This window comes from Venustampulla echinocandica (genome assembly GCF_003357145.1).
Source record: "Venustampulla echinocandica strain BP 5553 chromosome Unknown scaffold_2, whole genome shotgun sequence".
NCBI lineage: Eukaryota > Fungi > Ascomycota > Leotiomycetes > Helotiales > Pleuroascaceae > Venustampulla > Venustampulla echinocandica.
The window spans coordinates 1,085,423-1,105,142 of record NW_022474207.1 but is presented as its reverse complement, the minus strand read 5'-3'; the positions used below and the strand labels follow the sequence as shown (position 1 = coordinate 1,105,142).

Below are 19,720 nucleotides of genomic sequence, written 5' to 3'. Positions count from 1 at the left end.
AGTTGAGGACTAGTGAGTGCAGTGCAAGAGTTTTGCAGCCGCCTTTTAAAATAAATGACGCCAAGCTATCTCATATATAGGTGTTCTGCCTCTTGTCGGCGTTCGGGGTATCTAGCATTATGTACAGTTGATTTGGTTGTTTTTATGTTCTATTACATCCAAAACTCAATGCTCCCATTTCACAAAAACCTTCCCAGCAACCCATTTAGCCAAAGCCACAGACCTCATATCTACACCCGTCCAAAACAAATCCGCGGTCCAAAATAGAAGAATATTATCCACAACCACCGCTTCGGCAAAGGCAATCCAAAGCCCACTAGGGCCTTTCCCTTCAGCGGAACGCTGAAGCTTATAGCTAATGGACCACACAATGTGTAGATGCATCACATACAGGGCGTATGAGATATTCCCTAGACACTGAGTGAAGGAGGTGTTGAATGGTCATTGGGGGATGGGCGAGGGGTTCGAGGAAGTGGGGGGAGAGAATATCATCGCGAGGCAGAGGAGCGGAGCCCCTAAGCAGAGCCAGAATTTCTGCCGAAGGCTTACGCTCCCGTATTGTAAAGGTGTGTTGGCTAACATCCAGCCGTATCCTGGGGCCGAGTCTAAGCCCTCGTCAGGGATTGTGAGGAAATGGATGGCGAGGAGTGTGGCTAAAGTTGTAACAATGTAGAGGATGCCCTTCCTATGGCGTTTCACGGCTCGAGGAATATATTTTTGGAGTGAGGAGGCATTATTTTGGCGCGCCTCGTTATAGATGAATTGGATCTCGGCGAGCGCCATGCCGCTAAGGAAAAGATATATGTCCCATTGGGCGATGTACAGGGCATATAAAGAAAACGCTATAACGGAAAGCACATGGAATGTTTGCCTCGTCTTTGCCAGTCCGAGAAGAGTGACATATACTACGATGGAACCCCGAAACTCCCGCGGGATCGTCCAAAGCTGGCTGCCATATTGGTCGGCGTAGACGCTTTCTTCGTCCATGCCCATGAATGTGTTGCTAAGGAGGATAAAACTAGTCCACCAGTCCTTTATTTGTGCCCAGCGCGAGGGTAAGGGCCCGGGTAGGAGGGTAACACGTGTTGCCAGTGCATCATCCACCCATCCCATTCTCACAAAAATCACCGTAATGAATGTAGAGACGATTAAAGGGAGGAAGAGCCGGAGCCAGCGGCGGAAGACTGAGGAGGCTAACGAATCGAGGAGCTGCGCGGCTTGTCTGCTTCGAATCTTTTTCAGAGCGCTATAGCTTAGCACGTAGCCTGAGATGACGAAGAATAGTGTCACCATTCCGCGACCGGAGTATATAAGTCTTATTATCGGTGGTTGGAAGATATAATGCTGGTCCGGAGCGCAGGCGTATCCATAACTGAGGTTTGGGAACCAGGGCAGGATGGAGGTTGGACTTCGAGCTCGATGAAAACCAGAGGAAGCTGGGGATCAATCTCGACCCAATAGTTCGTATAGACCTGTACCCAAATCCTCGATCCAAACTCCAAGTCCCCAAACTGGTGAATGATTTCCTAACTATAACAAGAAGAGTCAACACCATCCACTACTATCAAGTAATATCACCTCGGATGGAAATTATGTTTAATGTAATCTCCATCCTTTTTGGTAGTGGTAGGAGGTGGGGAATCGCATATAGCTTGGGATTTATGTTAAATTAACAATATTCGCTTTCTATTGAAACGTAAACTCCGATTTGGAAACCAAACGCCTACTTAGTTCGTCCTCAATGCCACTTCATATGTCACATAAGCAACAGAGATCAAAGAACAAATAATTTTCTGTGCAGTAGGCTGGAGTAAGGCGACCTCGGTCGACCCCTCAACCGCCTCAAATTTCTCCACCGAAGAGCTTTTCTCTACTGGTTCCTCTTCGCCCTCAGCCAGTAATGTTTCGCTCTCTAGATCGCGCTCTTGGGTCGCTGTGGACTGTGGCCACTCTTGCTGGCTGTAATAATTATAGCACCACGTACTGATCGTCACAATTCCTCCTCCACACACCTTCCACGACGTGAAAGTCGAAGCACGTAGATCCGGCAGCAAAACATATTGACTTGCCGCGATGGTGATGAGCGAGGCCGCCGTTCCAACCAACTTCAGGATATTATCCCGGGCTCGCAGAACAACCGCGACAACTAGACCTGTCCCAGAGGTCATCACCACCAGTCCAAGCACAGCACTTCCAACCAAGAACGGCTTTGGCGCTTCTGTGTTGATTTGCATGTTCCCGCCGGAAGGTGCCAATGGATACGCAATGATGGCGAAAACCATACCCCAGATATAAAGGTATGCTTGTGATTCCCAGAATTTTCCAACTTTTGTCGACGTCTCAGTTGATATACTAGCAAGCCCTGATAAACATGCTATCACGAAGCCGGCAACAGGGGCTAGATACCAAGCTGTGCCAGCGTCCGTTGATGCATCATTTTGCGGTCTTGACGGGATGTTGAAGACCACCAGACCAACGCAAAGAAAAAGCAGCGAGAACCATGCGTAAACGTTGCGCTGAGGTTTGATCATATAATGATGGAGAATTCCCGTAGTGGGCAGTTTTGCTAAGACGCAGACTTGCAGCAAACTCGGCGAGGTCTTGGGCAACACGGTATAATATATGAGGTTGTTGGTAAGATATAGCGCCGCGGGCAACGCATATTTTAGTATCCTGTTGAAATCACCTTCTCCTTGCCAGATCGATCGTATACACTTCTTTAGGCCAGAGGCTGAGAACCCGTCATGCAACCGGAGGAGGAAAAAGATGGCGATGAAAAGCTTGAGGCACTCGGAGAGAAGCGCAATAAGCGACGCTGATATCTGAGGGAAGTTGTGGAATGCATAGTACGCGTAGTTTGCTCGCACCGTCTCGCAGGCCACATATAGAAGGAGAAGAGATGACGAGAGTGAGATATACATGTTATGTTGCTTGCCTGCGGTGACATAGCGGAAAGGAAACTTGGAGAGTGGGTTCTTACAGATACACGAAATACTTGAATGGAATCCCTCGTTTCAGAGGGAGACGCGTTGGGTGGCTGCATCGCGCAGTCTGTGGCGTCTTGGGATTGAGACAGTACGTACAGTACTACGTTCATCGAAGTGATATCGTATTGCATTAACCCGATTTGGTAATGCAATAATAGGCCCATTCCCAAGCGGCAGGTAAGTAATAATATTCGATGAATATGGAGTTTGCGTTAGTGGAAAACAATACATCTCTCAAGTCAGCAATTTATTTAGATGCCCATTGCCCACCAATGTTCCGCCCGAGACCGGTCGGACCTGGTATGATGACGCGATAGAGTACGGCGAGGCTCATCCCTCCAGGAAATGGGCGGCGCAGCCATACAGTAGCTGTCTAGAATTAATTTTTTCTAATTTAAAATGCAGGGTTCTGCTACAGTACTCGTACATAATACCAGGCAGCTTACGGGGGGGCCTAGGGATGTACACACTGGGAATTTCTATCTGGGTCTCTGTGTGAAGATTCTATGAGTACGGTCGCAAAATATTTTAAGAACTGGGCGTCATGGTCTAGATAGGTAGACACCAGTCAGCTCGCTAATTTGACTACAAAGGGTCGAAAAAGTGGGAGCAAAAAGCCCCTCACGTGACCCAACTGTCGAATGAGACAACAAAAACACATCCACGACATCAAGCCACAACTCCCACCAACCAGCCAAAAGAAGTAATATTGGCTTCATACGGCCCCGTTGCGTATTCGCGCATTTCCAGCTTCCCAGCTCCGACCGGCTGCAGGCTTCGAAAGCATTGGAACTTTCAAATTTCAGGCTTTGGAATAATCTGAGCAGAACCGGGTTACAGCGCGCCCGGCACTAGGATTACGTCCCACGCTATAAGAGGCACAGTGCTGTACACACAAAGGTAGGAGGCCAAACCCGGGTTAGTTATAGCTTGCATTTACTGGATCTTTATATGCTACGCAGTATGCTACGGAAGTGTGCCAGGGCACTCAGGGGAAAAGGGGCAAGATGTTTTGCCCGAACATACGACACCCTACTCCGTACATCTTGAGAGTTCAAGCTCTCTATGGCTATGCAACCATTCTCAAATCACTGCGGCTCAACCAACGGAATATCCTTTCACGAATAGGAGTTCATGCCACGCATATGGCCGAGATACCGCTCTCCTGTCTGCCACGTATCTCTCGCGGTTGAGAATGGCGCAGAAGGGAAACGCGTATGCCCTGGAATTGTTGGAGAAGGATGAAGACCTCGAGTGCGGCCCTCAGGAGCCGCTACTCACTACTCCCGTCCCGATACAAAACTACGAAATCCAGGAGGGGGAGGACCATTTCGCGGAATCGCACAACCCAGGGGAATAAGGGGCAAAACAAGTGTAGAGCAACTTGCCGTTTTGAACCTTATATAGCCCAATAAGCCTTTTTGCAATTACAACATAAAAGGCGGCCACTAGGCTTGGTGGCTCTGGACAAATTGTGTTGGGCCGAGAAGGAGAAGAAAAGTGGAAAACAACAACAACGATATAACGACAAGAGATGTAGGCAATCGACCGGCCTGAACTCCTTTGCGTTTTGCTCCGTAGATAATTGTTATTAAACCCCAGAGTGATTAAATTTTTATCGATCTTATCTAGAGCATACTCCGTATCCGTTTTACATTGTTAAGGATCATTTGGTTTTCTTTTCTACGCGCGGAGGTTAGGAAAGGTGTCTCCCGAAGGTGAACAGCGCGGTGTGGCAGCCCGGCCTCTTAGGCTTACAACCCTCCAGAGCGGCTACGGAGCTCTTTCCAGGATATATATATAAGTTAGGATCACGCTAGGCCATGCAGCAGCAGCTAGGTTTTGAAGAATAAATTGAGAGTCTATGAGCCTCCGTCAAGGGAAAGAGTCCTTAATATCGGCTCCGTTGACCGCCATCAAATTTGGTATGTTGATTCCCTCCCATTGGAAGATTCTCCAGATACGCACTATTCAACCCATTCCTGAACTCCTCGGGAAACATACGTAATATAACCCCATTTAGCTGTCCGCGAAGGCATGGATGATGTGGTAATTGCCATCGAGAACATTGCTTCCACCAAAACCCGGTATTCCACACTTGCCTTCTAATCGGGTACCAAATCTGAAGCTGACTGATAAGATAAGAGTCACAATTTGTCATGAGCTGCGTAGCCTAGGGATGATAAAATGTCTCGGAAGTGGCTGTCCGTCAGATGATCGATTGACCGTGGAATGAAGCTCGTGAAAACAAGAATTTAAATAACAATTGCCGTTGTAAGTAGCAGGAGGACCCGGTATGAGCATTTTGGTTGGACATGGTCAAAACCCAAAATAGCAATACATCAAGGGCTAGAATCCCATATCCGAAGGATTTCGAGGGGCGTCGCTGTGCCCCAATCAGAAGGGAGCGATATCTCACCCACGAGAATCGAGATGGGAAGAGGCGCCAGATATGTGCAATCTCGGAGTCTAGCCTCAGATCGGTAGCCAGCCAGGGATGGCCTATCAACTATCGTTTTGCAACACAGTATTTAAATTTGAATGCGCAGCTATGGTGTTTCCGACCCCTTGCCTGAGTGGCTTATCCAGCGAAGTAAATACCAGGACCATTTCAGCACGTAAAAATAGACAAGGGAATCAAACATGTCTCAGGCATGGCCACAGGGCAGTAAACTTCTGCCCACCTGTGCCCTCTATAACGCAAGTCAAGTGTCATTGCTAGGCTCAGAATATTTGAAGCAGAGATGTTTTTCTTTCGTTAGCAGTGGCTTTGCAGAGTCGCAAATAGCCACCCAGTACGATGCAGTCGGCTGTTACTATCTTTAAATGCGTTAACTGGCGCACCGTTCTGATCTGGAGTACTTGCTTGTTGGTCGTACACTTTCTTCTCAGCTTCGATATCAATACACAGCCAAAGGAGGACGGAAACTTCCCAGGCGTCCATACCACACCAACCACAGGTGGACCCGTCCCAGAGAGTCCTAAACTCTTTGACCCCCAAAACGATATTATCGCTGCTGATGCGTATGTGGAACCAAGTCCGGTTCTAGGAGATCAGTATGATTCTCCGTTGGATGCTATCCCGAATAGGAAGAAACCACCATCCGTATATCCCACAACGAGTGTGATAGATGACGCGGCGAATGCAAACGAATGGCCAGAGGATGAGATACCAGATACAAATGACCCCGCCGACGACGAAGAGTACGTGGCCATCTGCCTCGCGGCGAAGGACCAATCTCACGATCTACCAGAATGGTTAACACATCATTATCATCATATCGGCATCAGGCGCTTCTATATCATGGATGATGGCTCCAACCCTGCCCTATCCAGCTTTGAATATGGAATCCCAAAATCGGCCCTCACATTTCACTACCAGGATCCCGCTACTCGCACCGCGTGGCAGCAACTTGCATTTTATTCTGAATGCAATTCATGGTATGGCAGTAACCACACCTGGATTGCGTATATCGACACCGACGAATTTCTCGAGATAACAGCACCTAATGAGACGTTGGTGAGCATTCTGAAGGGTTTTGATCCAGATAAGACGGTCGGGGCATTGGGAGTTAACTGGAAGACTCATACCTCTGCTGGAATACTCACGCGCCCTGAATCTGCCCGCAAGAGCTTCACAACCTGCATGTCCGACCCCGTCGGCGAAGTACACGGCGACAACACACACATAAAATCAATCGTGAGGACATCATCCTTTGCAGCCAGTTACAACCCTCATAAGTTTACTTTGATAGAGGGTACTATGACGGTCGGCGAGCATGGGGATGTGATTAATACAGATGCATTCAGGAACCCCATTACTAGGGATCGGATTGCTTTGCATCACTATGTTGTTAAAAGCAAGGAGGAATATGAGGAGAAAATGCATAGGGGCAATGCGATGAGTCAACCTAAAAGCAAGGAGTTTTGGGACCATGTTGAGAATGATGAACCGCTAGAGGAGTGTACTGAGATGGCACGATTTAGCCCGTAGTATTAGATGGAATCAATAACTTGCCTATAGTACGCCGGAGCGCCCAGTGGACTAGGGAAGTGTAAGGTGTGACATGTATATAAATATCAACGAACTCTTTAGCTCAAAGAAGTCGCGTGGGATATCTGTTATCCCCTATTGCTACTATTTTGCAAGCTTTGCAAGCTTTTCCATGGAAGGCCGTTGAGTTAGACTTGGACAGTGGAGATCAATGGGTGATATCGGCTAACAAAAGCTGGAACACCATTGAGGACGTGAAAAGATTCACAACTTACCTATCTAAAGTATATTGATTGGGCTTTTAGGCCTAATGAGGAGGAAAGTATGCTTTTGGTAGATAATAATTGTACAGGACTAGACCTCTAATGCTCCTGATACTAATACCAGACTCTACAGTCCTCTACGAGCTTCCAGCAAGCTCAAGCAATCCCTGTAAATTGATGCTCTTCGGTCGCTCAATTGGGAGACCCAATGCGCGATCCCAGATCAACTGAGCCAACGGCCCCAAACCTCTGCTGACACCGAAAGTCGCGGTGTAGTACAGGGTCTCGTGGAATCCATAATGATGGAAGAGAACGCCAGAGCTTGAATCGACGTTTGGATATGGGTTCTTGGTCTTGCCATGCTCCTTGAGCACATCTGGAGCGACCTCAGAGTTCTTCTTGACAAGCTGGAAGACTGGATCATTGGCTATCTCAGGGCGGGAGGAGGCGTAATCCATCAGCGCTTCGAAGCGAGGATCGGGCTTGCGGAGGACTGCGTGGCCATATCCGGGAACCACTCGTCCGGACTTGAGGGTTGCCCAGAGATAATCAGAGACGTCCTTGTCGGTAAACTTGGTTCCAACATGCTCTTGCATTTGTAGGATCCATCGGAGAACTTCTTGGGCAGCAAGACTGTCGAGACGTTAGCATGGTCTATTTGAAGTTAAACTAATGGCCAATCTTACCCATGAAGTGGCCCGGCAAGTCCTTGAAGACCGGCACTGTAACTCAGGAACGGATCGCTCAATGCACTACCAACTAAATGGGTTGCATGTGCTGAAACATTGCCACCTTCATGGTCACCGTGAAGAGCTAAGTATAGTCTCAACAGATCCTGGAAGTTCTCGTTGGCCTTTCCGCCCTTGCCAAGCATGGCAGCAAAGTTGTACGACCAATCCTGGTCTAAGTCCACCTTTGCGGGTAGAGCTCCACCGCCTCGATATGAGTTTTGGTAGATTTTGGCAGCAATTGTTGGAAGCTTAGCAAGGAGAGAAATGCTATCATCGAAGGTTGGCTCCCAGTAATCCGCCTTGTTGATACCCTTCTCGTATGCCTTGGCAAATTTCGAGGTGTGTGACAGAGCAGAAACTGCAATTGCGAACTGTGTCATTGGGTGAAGATCTTTGGGGAAGTTATCAAGCATGCTGTTCACATAATCTGGCAGCGCTGATTGCTCTGCAAGTTCACGAGAGAACTTCCTGACTTGGTTTGTAGAAGGGACTTGGCCTGTCAGGAGAAGCCAGAACATAGCTTCTGGGAGCATTTCTGTGCCAGTTGTGCCCTTGGGAAGCTCCTTTTGGCAGTCCTTGATGGTGCGCCCATGGAAGCGAATTCCCTCATTGGCATCAAGAACTGAACCTTCCCATACCATAGCCTTCAATCCTCTGTTACTTGTTAGCCCCTCAATTCTTTATGGCAACGGACAGGTACCCAATCCGCACCTCATGCCACCAATTGTGTTCTCAACCTTGACTTCTCCAATAACTTTATCGCCCAAAGCCTTGACCTTCTTCAAGAGTTCACGCTTTGCGGGAATTGACTCCCTAAAGGTGGTCTTGAGGTCTGGTTCGGAGGATGTAGCATAGTTTCGGCAGGCCGGAATGACAGCTGGGCGAGCAGCAATGGGCTATGATAGTTCGATTAGAATTGAAATGTCAATATTTTATTTCAAAATAAACATCCACGTACGCGCAATGCTCTCAGCGCCCGAGAGGTCGACCTAGCGTTCATAGCCATATTGGAAGCTAACCCTGCCTTTATTTTTAACGCGGGGTACCGTGGGGAACAGGTGGGGCAGCAGCCAAGTATGCCGGCTCGAAGATGAAGGGTGAGGGAGAATTCTGTTTGTTGCAATGGAAAAGGAGGATAGATGGTAAGTTATGATATTTTAAGACTTCGCTCAAGACAGACCGCTGGTTTTTAGAGCGGGCAGCCGGAGATAGAATTAAGCCCTTAGACAATATGTCTTTATGGAATGTTCAGCCGAGGTAGCAACCAGTGACGATCTGGGGAGCGAATTGACCACTCTCCGCATCGCTGGAGGTGCTGTGCGCCACTTTTATGCCGAGCCTAACCGTAAACACCTGATGGACTCGATTTCCGATAACGGATGATGACGATTGCCAGAACGGCGACTGCGATCGCGGTCCGAGTTCAATGAAATTTCAAAGCCGAGAGGGCTGTAGGTAATATACTACAGGTTGCTCCCATCCTCCTCATCTATCATCCAACGTTGTGTCGAATTCATAATGTTGCGCAGAGTCGCGGTGACAACCCCGCAGCGATTGGCTAGAGCGCCACACTATCAACAGCTCCCCAAGATCCAACATTCCAATTTCACACTGTCAACTAGAAGGCAGACTCCTATGAAGCTACTTGAGCATCCGATATCGACTGCTCTGCCCTCCGACTCCTTCCAGCTACTCCCCGAATCACAAAAAGCAGGCGAGGCCGAAGATGCGCTTTACGAGCAGCAGGTGAAAGATGTTGAACGTTGGTGGGCGAGCCCGAGGTATGAGGGAATCAAGAGGCCCTATTCAGCGGCGGATGTGGCGTCGAAGCGGGGGAGTCAGATGCAATCATATCCAAGTTCGGTGATGGCAAGAAAACTGTTCAATCTGATCAAGGAGAGGGAAGCCAAGGGAGAGCCAATACACACAAGTATGATGCTTTCCCCGCTACGTCTGGCAGTTCTAATATCCTCTTAGTGGGAGCAATTGATCCTGTACAAATGACACAACAGGCCCAAAATCAAGAAGTCTTGTATATCTCTGGCTGGGCGTGCTCGTCGGTGCTTACATCCACAAACGAAGTGTCCCCAGACTTTGGCGACTACCCCTACAATACCGTTCCGAACCAAGTCCAGAGACTTGCGAAAGCGCAATCGATGCATGACAGAAAACAATGGGATGCCCGGAGGAAGTTAAGCTCGGCAGAGCGAACGAAGACACCATACATCGATTATCTGCGGCCGATTATCGCGGATGGTGATACTGGACATGGTGGACTTTCAGCAGTCCTGAAGCTTGCGAAGCTTTTCGCCGAGAACGGTGCTGCTGCTGTTCACTTTGAGGATCAGATGCACGGGGGAAAGAAGTGCGGACACCTTGCTGGCAAGGTATTGGTGCCCGTTGGAGAGCACATCAACCGCCTCGTGGCTGCGAGATTCCAATGGGATGTGATGGGCTCGGAGAACCTCGTTATTGCGAGGACGGACTCTGAAAGCGGCAAGCTTCTTAGCAGTGCCATCGATGTCCGAGATCATGAGTTCATCCTCGGAGTAACGCAGGAAGGCATTGAACCTCTGGCCGAGACCATCCAAGCAATGGAGCTGTCTGGTGCTACTGGTGCCGAGATCGACATATTCGAAGCGGATTGGGTAAAGAACACCAAACTAATGACTTGCGACGAGGCTATCATCAAACAATTAACAGAAAACGGGGTTCCACAATCAGACATTGATAAATACATCAAGGCTACAACAGAAAACAGAGACATGTCGATAAACAAGAGGAAGCAGCTCGGATCGCAATTCACCGATAAGCCGATCCAGTTCAATATCGATATTCCACGAACAAGAGAAGGATTTTATCATTACCGCGCTGGAATGAAAGCCGCGACAAAGCGAGCTATTGAATATGCACCGTTTGCCGACCTGCTCTGGGTCGAGACTGGAGACCCGAATGTCCAAAATGCGGCTCAGTTCTCTGGCGAGATCCGAGCGAAGTATCCCGGGAAGGGACTGGTGTATAACCTCTCTCCCTCGTTCAACTGGATGAGCCATGGATTCAACAATGAGACGCTGAAGTCCTTCATCTGGGATATAGCTAAACATGGATTTGTCCTGCAACTGATTTCTCTTGCTGGATTGCACAGCACAGCAACGATCTCGAACGAATTGAGCAAGGCATTCAAGGAGGAGGGCATGTTGGCTTATGTTAATTTGGTCCAGAGGAGGGAGAAGGAGTTGGGTGTCGATGTTTTGACACATCAAAAATGGAGCGGAGCGGCGTATATTGATGGGATCCTTGGAGCTATCCAGAGCGGAAGCAGTAGCAGTAAGAGTATGGGAGAAGGCAGTACCGAGGGCCAGTTTTAGGGTGTAGATCTCGATAGAATATCAGGAACAATGTAAAACATTACAACACTACCATAATAGCTTCTACCGGGAACATACTGAACCCCACTAATGTCTTGATGTCCAGATATATATGTCTTACCTACTTACCTACTGGCCGTGTGTTGTATCCAAAAACCAAAAAAGGTTGTTTAGTGACCAAACCCCCCCTAATACAATATAATGCCAAATAAGCAAATATCTCCTAACGAAGTACAAGGGGCGTGACACTTGGTCAAGTGGCTCGGGTCAAATTGTACTTTCGTTATCGCCAAGGACGACAGGGGGAAAAAAGGGAAACAACAACAAAAGCGACAAGAGATGTAGGCAATTCGACACCGGGCCGAACTCTTTTGCTATTTTGAGTGTTGAAATTAATTAATTAATCTCTTTTTCTTTTTTTTGAAAAATGTAGTACGTGACGTAGCATTAAATTGAGGTTATTTTGGGATTCTTGTCTCTTTTGGTGGGGTTGATTAGGCGAGGCTACGTAGGAGGGGTAGTGGGAGGCATTATGAAGGCTGTACTTGTACTCCATACTGCTCGATGAGCTGAAACAGGTAATCGTTTCGTCAGCAACACATACACATACCTCCATCGTACATCGTACATCGTACATCGTACACCGTACTTCACCGAATCGCAGGTATCAAGTACCGCCGTAAGCTCAAATGGCCCCCACCAGCTCCAACTCCCTCTGTTGCCACGCTCGGATGCCATTTTTCAGTCTACTGCTCCAGTAATATATATGCCGGCGGTTCTCCCTCCCCGCATTCGAAATGCCAATGCGATCTTCGCGAAGCCCATTGGCGGCGGCGGCCAGCGCGATGCTTTGTGATCTCTCTGTCATCGCGATTGTGGCACTTGCGGCGACTGTCATTGCTGACCCCGGATTGCGACCCCGCAGGATTATTAATAGTTGCCCGCTGGACCCAAGGGGGGGTTTGGTGCCGAGGCCCCTGCAGCAGCCTTTCTCGCGCCACAACTGTGCTCTGTGCTGCGAACTTCTGTGCGAGGTGCCTCCTTCGTACGAAGGACTTCGTGCTGTAACTGTGCTGTAACCAACAATGTACGCGCTATGCTGTAGCTATACTCTACTAGGCCACTAGCTAGCATTAGCATCCTCCGGTTGCCATAAACGGCTGTGTGGTGGGTGGGTTTGAGGCAATCACGGCCCCAGCTCCCACATCATCCCATGGATCTGATGAACCTCCCTAGTGAATTCCATCACTGTTGGTGGGGCCAATATTTCTCCTCATATAGGCCTCCATGGTGCAAACCAACATCTAGAAGCCTTTGAGTATACTACTAGAACACCATCAATTGTCCAATCACTATGACGGCGCAGACGACTGACCCCAACGAGTACCGGAAAATCTTCCACTGGGCGGAGACCCAGAAGGATGGAACGGTACCCTCGTTTGCCGTGAGGAAGAATGACCCTTATGAGGTATGAAGAACTGCCCCTCGAACCGTGACTCTCATATAGATTGGCATCTCTAACATCTTTCTAGTACCAAGCTGGATTTGGAAATCAGTATGGACTAGAATGTCCGCTCTTAGTCCCCAGCTAACGACCATTTGTAGCTTTGAGTCGGAAGCCATCCCAGGAACAATTCCCCAGGGCCAGAACAACCCAAGATGCGTCCGCTTCGGTCTGTACACGGAGCAGATGACAGGCTCTGCCTTCGTAGCTCCTCGGGCCTCAAACAAGAATTCATGGCTGTACCGTGTGAGACCAGCCGTCGCCCATGAGGGCTTCGTAAGCACCACCTTTCACTTCGGAAAACGATCTCGGCTGACCTGGGATCAAGACCGACTTGCCAGATAACCCAGATACGGAGTCGAATTTCATGCCTATAAACCCTCGAGTCCACATCTCACCCACCCAGCTGGCATGGCTGCCTTTCGATATCCCCACAGAAGCGGGTGTCGATTTCATCTCGGGCCTCAAAACAGTCGCTGGCTCGGGGGAGCCAACCCTCCGGGAAGGGATCGCTACTCACCTATATATGGCCAACACGAACATGAGCCAGAAAGCATTCGTCAACTCGGATGGCGATTTCCTTATTGTTCCCCAACAAGGATCGTTGGACATCCAAACCGAGTTTGGCCCACTCTTTGTTCAGCCCGGAGAGATCTGTGTTATTCAAAAGGGCCAAAGATTCCGTGTTGAGCTTCCAGATGGGCCATCCCGGGGATATATCCTTGAAGTCTGGGGCGCCAACTTCGACCTACCAGATTTAGGGCCTCTGGGTGCAAATGGCCTAGCCAACCAGCGTGATTTCTTGACGCCCAAGGCGAAATATGAAGTCCGCAAGGAGCGCTGGGATATTGTTTACAAGTTAGGAGGGAAATTTTTTAAGAGCACGCAAGGCCATTCTCCATTCGATGTGGTAGCCTGGCATGGTAACTATGTACGTTTACCTCCCATGATCCAATCGAGCACACCAAGTACTGACTTCAATAGGTGCCATTCAAGTACGATCTTACAAAATTCGTCAACGTCGGCTCCATATCAGTAGACCATATCGATCCGTCCATCTTCTGTGTATTAACCGCTAAATCCCGCGATCCTACTGCCCCTCTTGCCGACTTCCTCATTTTCTCCCCCCGCTGGGATGTAGCATCACACACCTACCGCCCGCCCTACTACCACCGCAACGTGGCTTCTGAGCTGATGGGTCTCATCTACGGCGAATACGGCGGGCGCTCAGACGAGTTCCAGCCCGGCAGCGTATCTTACGAATCTGGGAATGTGCCCCACGGTGTGGCGTACGAGCAGTTCAAAGCTGCATCCGCGAGCCCACCTCCAGAAATGCAGATCTCGCAGGGAGCTATTGCGTTTATGTTTGAATCCTGCCGGCCGTTCACCATCACGGAATATGCGTGGAAGAGCGAGAAGAGGCATGAGCATGAGCCCAAAATGTGGGATGATCTTGTGGATAATTTCTCATCGCACCAAAAGGAAATTGAGGAGATTTTGGCGAACGGGATTAAGGGGGTTAAAGTTTCAAGTAGCAATGGCTTTGCTAGTGGAAGCGCTTGATGCTTAGGCGTATTCAAATTACTCGCTGTTATAGTTGACTAGCAAGGACATGCTGTTTCCTATACTATAATAGCATATGAAATCAATGATATTAACTAAACATAATCTCAATCTTGTGAGACTCGGAAGTATCTCCCATGACTAGAGGAGAGTTTAGTTTATCCAACCCGAGTTACAGCCGCCACAGCTGCTGCTTTCTCTGAGTCCTCTTGAGCGCTCATCGATACAAGTCGGTGCCGTGGAATTATGTCAAGGTCGAAGCTCTTCAAAGGTGACTTGCCGCACCAGCCAACCTCCGCACCTGTAGATCTGAACGAGGTGAAGAATGCAAACTACGCGGCTAGACGAGCTCGACGACTCAAGCGGCAGGTGGGTGCCTCGGGTTGTCGATGGTGGTGGCGGTCTTCTACTGTTGCACATCGGACTTTGACCTCGATGGCCTAAACAGCTTGAGAGTTTGAAATTGGTTTTGTTGCATGTCGCACTTTTATCTCAATCTCTCAACCGTTTTGAGAGGCTGAAGATAGGCCGGGGGCTTGTTTTGTTGCAAATCGCATTTTATCTCACGCTTTGACCTGAATCGCCCAACCGCTCAATCGATGTACCGCTCAACCGTTTGAGAGATTCAAGATATGCCTAGAGTTAGCTTTTGTTGCATATCGCAGTTATGAGGGGTAATGCATTAGGATTTCTGAGAGACTGACTGGCCAGGGAGGTTTGGAACTTGTTTTGTTGCATATCGCAAGCCGAGGTGCAAACATGCCTGCCGTCTGGGGCCATCTCGGCGGGCGGGGTACAACCTTTTTTGTTGCATATCGCCTTCCAAGGTGGCAATACGCTAAAAGACCTGAGTGATTACATATTATCACCTAGTTTGTGCTCCATCTATTGAAGTAATATGTCGAATCCTTCAAAGGGTACAAATGATGAAGATATCAATGAAATGGCGAGTACAGGGCGGAACGCTTCGCCTTTTCAACTCGTGAAGGGATACCTTGCATTGTATGAATCCTCACATCTAAAATGGAACTAGTTGATATCTGGAGGGGCGACGACAAATATTGAATACTAGGTAATAAGAGTTGGTATCGATGCGTTATACGAGAGGTGAGGGATATCTTTGGTGGAACTGCAATTATAAGGGCCTATAGGGAGAGCAGGAAGGGCCGTCTACACGTAAATAGCTCACGGGTATAAAACAAGTAGGAAAATCATAGTCAAGGGTCTTGGTCTTGGTCATTAGCATCTCAGGCAAGTAGTATTAGAGCCAGTAGAGAACACTCAAGCCTTGTTTGTTATAGGGTCAAGTATGTGATAGTATTCAGTCTAACATATAATAAAGCTATTTCTTTGCCATATAAGTCTTAGGAGATCAATAGCTTATTGCCGTCAAGCTATTTCTCAATATTTTGCTCATTGTATCTCAAACCCTTCGCACATAGTAATATCGTACGGGATGACCCCCTTTCCGACTTTCGCTTAGCCAACATAGCCGAAGGCGATCTCCCGTTAAGGGGTAAAGAAACAGCAACTAGCACATTAATTAAAGAGTTTATCTTAAGAGAGGCTCGATGCAAATGTCGCCTAGAGCATCTCCGAACTGCAGCTATGCGGTAACTCTAGTAGCTAGGGAGTTTCAATCTCGATAAACTTATTTTTACTACATTTTATATATTTACATAGTATTATTGTAGTAGCCCGTCATCGCCGAGCACGTCGGTACAAGTACAATCATATTATCCCCTCGATCTCTAGCAACTTTTGATTTGAGTCCCATCTTCATCTTATCTATTCAGTATGCTTTGGAAACCCCTTCCATAAGCCGGATGTCTTGTGATATCATTCAGTCCTGATGCCAAGTCATCTCAAGAGTCACGCACTTGTCATATCGACGGTGCATCCGCCCTGCCACCATTTGTTCCACTGTGTAGTATCCAAAGTCTTCATGGCATGGCTTGCCCAGGAGACAGTTTGGCTTGGCGCTGGAATTTCGTATCAAGGACGTCACGTCCGACGCGAAAACGGCGAAGCTGCCGATGAATGTGTAGCGCGGCACATTTTTTATCTCTTCCCGAAGGGGCTCTTCATACCACTGGCCACATCTGGGAGACTTGGAAGGCGTACGCCTTTGACAGAGTCCATCAACGCTGAACTTGAAGTCCGAAGGTCGGGCAACCGCACGAGTTTCTGTCGTGGCCAAGTGGAATTTCGCCTTGCTCCCCAGGGCCTTCCAAAGAACCACTGTATCACCATAATCGGAGTGAGTGCGAGCATCACAAGCGCCATCAGCAGGAAAGTGAGCCTAACCCCTAGACGATCAATTGCCGGATGTACAGTTCCGACGAACAGAGCCCCCATCAAGAAGCGCAGGCAATTGACCGCAGGGGTGGCAGATACGGTACCAGTGTGCAAATCAGCGATTAAAGTCCCATTGAGTAGGAGGATTGCAGTTGCGCTACAAGCAATGAAGAACTGTAGAACAAGGGGCAGGACGATTAGCTTCCGGGAGGTTGAGAATGAGAAGCCGTAAGCTGCTGTCGCGCCGATGAAGGCTAGAGTGATCCACCAAGTATTCCTTAGCCTGGCACGCTCTATAGGAAAATCAGGAAGAGTTTTGTAGTCAAGTGCTATGTCCTTTTCGAGGCGATGCATCTTCCTGTAGTTGGCCTCAGTTATTCTAAAATCGCGGTCAATCAGATGCCCAATGGAGAAGAAGCTAAGAACGGAACCAGCTCCGGCGGGGAGAAATGCGAGGCCAATCATAATATATGAGAGGGAGTAGTGTAATTCGAATAGAGACGTTGTTGTTGCGATAACTGCGGTACATATGGCAAATACGACGCTGCCGAAGACGGCCGATGCAACAACATCCTTCTGTGATAGGCAAAGTACCGGTTCAACAAAAATTTTGATCGCTGGCAAACGTAATGGAGCTGCAGATCCAGTATTACCCGAGATAAAGGGTGCATCTGCGGGTGGTCTAATGATATCAATAAAGGGTCGTTGAACACGTTTGAGCCGGATTGTGCCGTTCCCTGCGATACTTCGCAGAGTCTCGGGAAGAGTCAATACTATCAGTACAAGTACCGAAAGTCCAAAAGCCCCGAGAAACAAAAATATTGACCGAAATCCTAGGTAGTAAGTGAGAAGCCCACCAATCAAGGGACTTATAAAGGTAAACATCAGGACTACATGGTCAGCATGAGACAAGGAATAGTAAGGGCAAAAGAAACTTACTTCCACCGAATAATCCAATAAAAGTGCTCCGCTCTTTTGAGGTGGAGATATCTCCTATAACAGCCGCACCTACACTGGAGTTAGCGAAGTGGTTATAGGGAAGACACGGAGTGAGGTACATATAGCAGTGAGGGCCGCCGTGCCAAACGATTGAACTCCACGAAGTATTAGCAATGCGATGAACGTCTTGCAGAAGAGCAGCCCAATGTCAGCCGCTAAAAACACAAGCAGCGTCATAATAAATATAGGTCGGCGACCATACGAGGAACAAAATGGCATCCAGAAGAAAGGTGCGATTGCTTGAACAACCATATAAACTGTAATGGTAACTAAGACGATCCCTGTGCTGACGTCAAACTCCTACAGGTCTATTAGCCAAACAGCACTTATTACCGCTTATTTCATAACTTACGTTTGCAATGGCGGTAATTGCCGGGAAGTATATGCTTGTGGAAAGCGGAGATAAAATCCCCGTAAACGACATGAGGATAACGAGCTGCCTTTTCTTCCAGAAGTCGAAGACATGATAAGGTGGCGGCGGAAGGGCCTTCTCCACACATAATTCCTGTTTGTCCTGGACCTCAGGTGTCTTAGATGGGGATTCAGGGAACCATTTTTCGAAGTGGTTGAGTCGAGATGGCAAGTGCGGGAACAATCCAGTGGTACTCTTCGGGCTTGTGCTCGATTCGGGCTCTGCTATGCCTGCGGCTTGCCTTCTTGGACTCTGACCTCCAGAAGTAGTGTCCCTGGCGGCCTCCTTGAGATCTGTTGTGGATGGCTTTGACATGTCCGAGCGCGAGCCACTATGTCCAAAGCTGGACCCAGAGTCGCTCCGAATAGGGGCAGCAAGGACACTGGGCGAAGGTTTATCGCTGCCTGGATTTTGAAGTTGATTCAATGGAGTCTCCGGGACTATTAGCAAGTTGCCAACATGAGCAGGAGTTCTTCCTCTGGAGGCCGCCATTGGGTAATTATGAGGTCCTCTGCTAGAGCCGAGACTTCTCACTCGTCGATGCTGTGAGCTTGATTGTGAACTCGATTTTGAAAAGTTGGAAGCACTAAGCGATTCAGCAGGGCTTCTTGAACGCTTATGACTATCGGGAGATGCCATGATGGAGTAGTATAATATTTGCAGGTAAGAAAGTGAGACATGAGCGCTCACTTCTCTAACGCCAGCCCTGCTGGCAACTTTGTTCGAGTTTTGAGGTGTTTGATCAAAATAGGTATTGTTGAACAGTCGAGAGGTGGGATCAGTGGTGATTGACTATTCCTTACCAATATCCCTACGCCGTAGCCCTGCGTGAACCTTGCGTGAACCTTCTCTGTCGTGCATGATCCTGCGCGATACGATACTGATCCTTCATAAGGCCAGAATAGGCGTTTTGCGAAACTTCGCACTCCTTCATGCATACTCGTAAATCTCCTGTGCCAAGATCAACATCCCACTACTACGAAGTTGGGATATACACTTGTATCTCAACGAGGGGGCTCGAGACAAGCACAGGATATCAATATAATTGCCTGCAGGATATTGACTAAAAAACTGATCGACGCGCGCAGCGGGACGTCAAAAATTTAGAAGAAGCTCCAGAGGAGGATCCGACAGCGCACGAGATCGGTCGCATCGCGCCCCGAGCCCCTGCTTTGACCCCTGAGACAAGGCGATGGCGTCGATCGATGGCGCCGTGGCGATAATAGCCTGGAGACAGCTTTAATTCCACGTGGTCTCGGAAGACTCGGAGGAGGATTTGACATGTCGAAGATACTGTATATTTCGGTATCCATAACGGGAAGGTGCGCTAAGGTTCCGGCTTTGAGCTTTGTACTCCGAGGAAGGAATCTATTGGGGTACTCGTATCTCATGGCCGGGTTGTCAAAACCGCTGTTGATCCATGTGGCAGCCATCTGCCGTGTCGCCGGTTCCTGTCAGATTCAATAGCTTGGCTCAATTATGATTATGAGAGAGACAGACAATCACGCTGTGTAACCTGGTGGTCCCCGACACTGAAACACAGAAACGTCACCTTGCTCATCTGTGGGGAAGGGAGGAAAACGGGCCGCGGGTCTGAAATA

At 48.6% G+C, this 19,720-nt stretch overlaps 7 protein-coding genes across 7 annotated transcripts; 3 read left to right on the top strand and 4 right to left on the bottom strand.

The window, feature by feature from the left end:
- Positions 1–441: 441 nt before the first annotated feature.
- BP5553_04719 (uncharacterized protein) lies at positions 442–1,293 on the bottom strand (the record flags this gene model as incomplete). Its single annotated transcript, XM_032013342.1, has 1 exon — positions 442–1,293. One exon carries the CDS (start codon positions 1,291–1,293, stop codon positions 442–444), a length of 852 nt encoding a protein of 283 aa, XP_031869942.1.
- A 434-nt stretch (positions 1,294–1,727) lies between these two features.
- On the bottom strand, positions 1,728–2,921 carry BP5553_04718 (Uncharacterized protein; the record flags this gene model as incomplete). The annotated part of the gene is made up of 1 exon (XM_032013341.1): positions 1,728–2,921. The coding sequence occupies one exon, from the start codon at positions 2,919–2,921 to the stop codon at positions 1,728–1,730; it is 1,194 nt and encodes a 397-aa protein (XP_031869941.1).
- Positions 2,922–5,787: 2,866 nt separating this feature from the next.
- On the top strand, positions 5,788–6,981 carry BP5553_04717 (uncharacterized protein; the record flags this gene model as incomplete). Its single annotated transcript, XM_032013340.1, has 1 exon — positions 5,788–6,981. One exon carries the CDS (start codon positions 5,788–5,790, stop codon positions 6,979–6,981), a length of 1,194 nt encoding a protein of 397 aa, XP_031869940.1.
- A 400-nt stretch (positions 6,982–7,381) lies between these two features.
- BP5553_04716 (Citrate synthase) lies at positions 7,382–8,981 on the bottom strand (the record flags this gene model as incomplete). Its single annotated transcript, XM_032013339.1, has 4 exons — positions 7,382–7,877; positions 7,931–8,629; positions 8,687–8,871; positions 8,934–8,981. 4 exons carry the CDS (start codon positions 8,979–8,981, stop codon positions 7,382–7,384), a joined length of 1,428 nt encoding a protein of 475 aa, XP_031869939.1.
- A 512-nt stretch (positions 8,982–9,493) lies between these two features.
- BP5553_04715 (Isocitrate lyase) lies at positions 9,494–11,343 on the top strand (the record flags this gene model as incomplete). The annotated part of the gene is made up of 2 exons (XM_032013338.1): positions 9,494–9,905; positions 9,953–11,343. 2 exons carry the CDS (start codon positions 9,494–9,496, stop codon positions 11,341–11,343), a joined length of 1,803 nt encoding a protein of 600 aa, XP_031869938.1.
- Positions 11,344–12,697: 1,354 nt separating this feature from the next.
- Positions 12,698–14,410, top strand: BP5553_04714 (putative homogentisate 1,2-dioxygenase; the record flags this gene model as incomplete). Its single annotated transcript, XM_032013337.1, has 5 exons — positions 12,698–12,811; positions 12,876–12,898; positions 12,949–13,123; positions 13,176–13,778; positions 13,832–14,410. The coding sequence occupies 5 exons, from the start codon at positions 12,698–12,700 to the stop codon at positions 14,408–14,410; spliced, it is 1,494 nt and encodes a 497-aa protein (XP_031869937.1).
- Positions 14,411–16,471: 2,061 nt separating this feature from the next.
- BP5553_04713 (uncharacterized protein) lies at positions 16,472–18,758 on the bottom strand (the record flags this gene model as incomplete). Its single annotated transcript, XM_032013336.1, has 4 exons — positions 16,472–17,598; positions 17,648–17,716; positions 17,767–18,007; positions 18,060–18,758. The coding sequence occupies 4 exons, from the start codon at positions 18,756–18,758 to the stop codon at positions 16,472–16,474; spliced, it is 2,136 nt and encodes a 711-aa protein (XP_031869936.1).
- Positions 18,759–19,720: the final 962 nt, after the last annotated feature.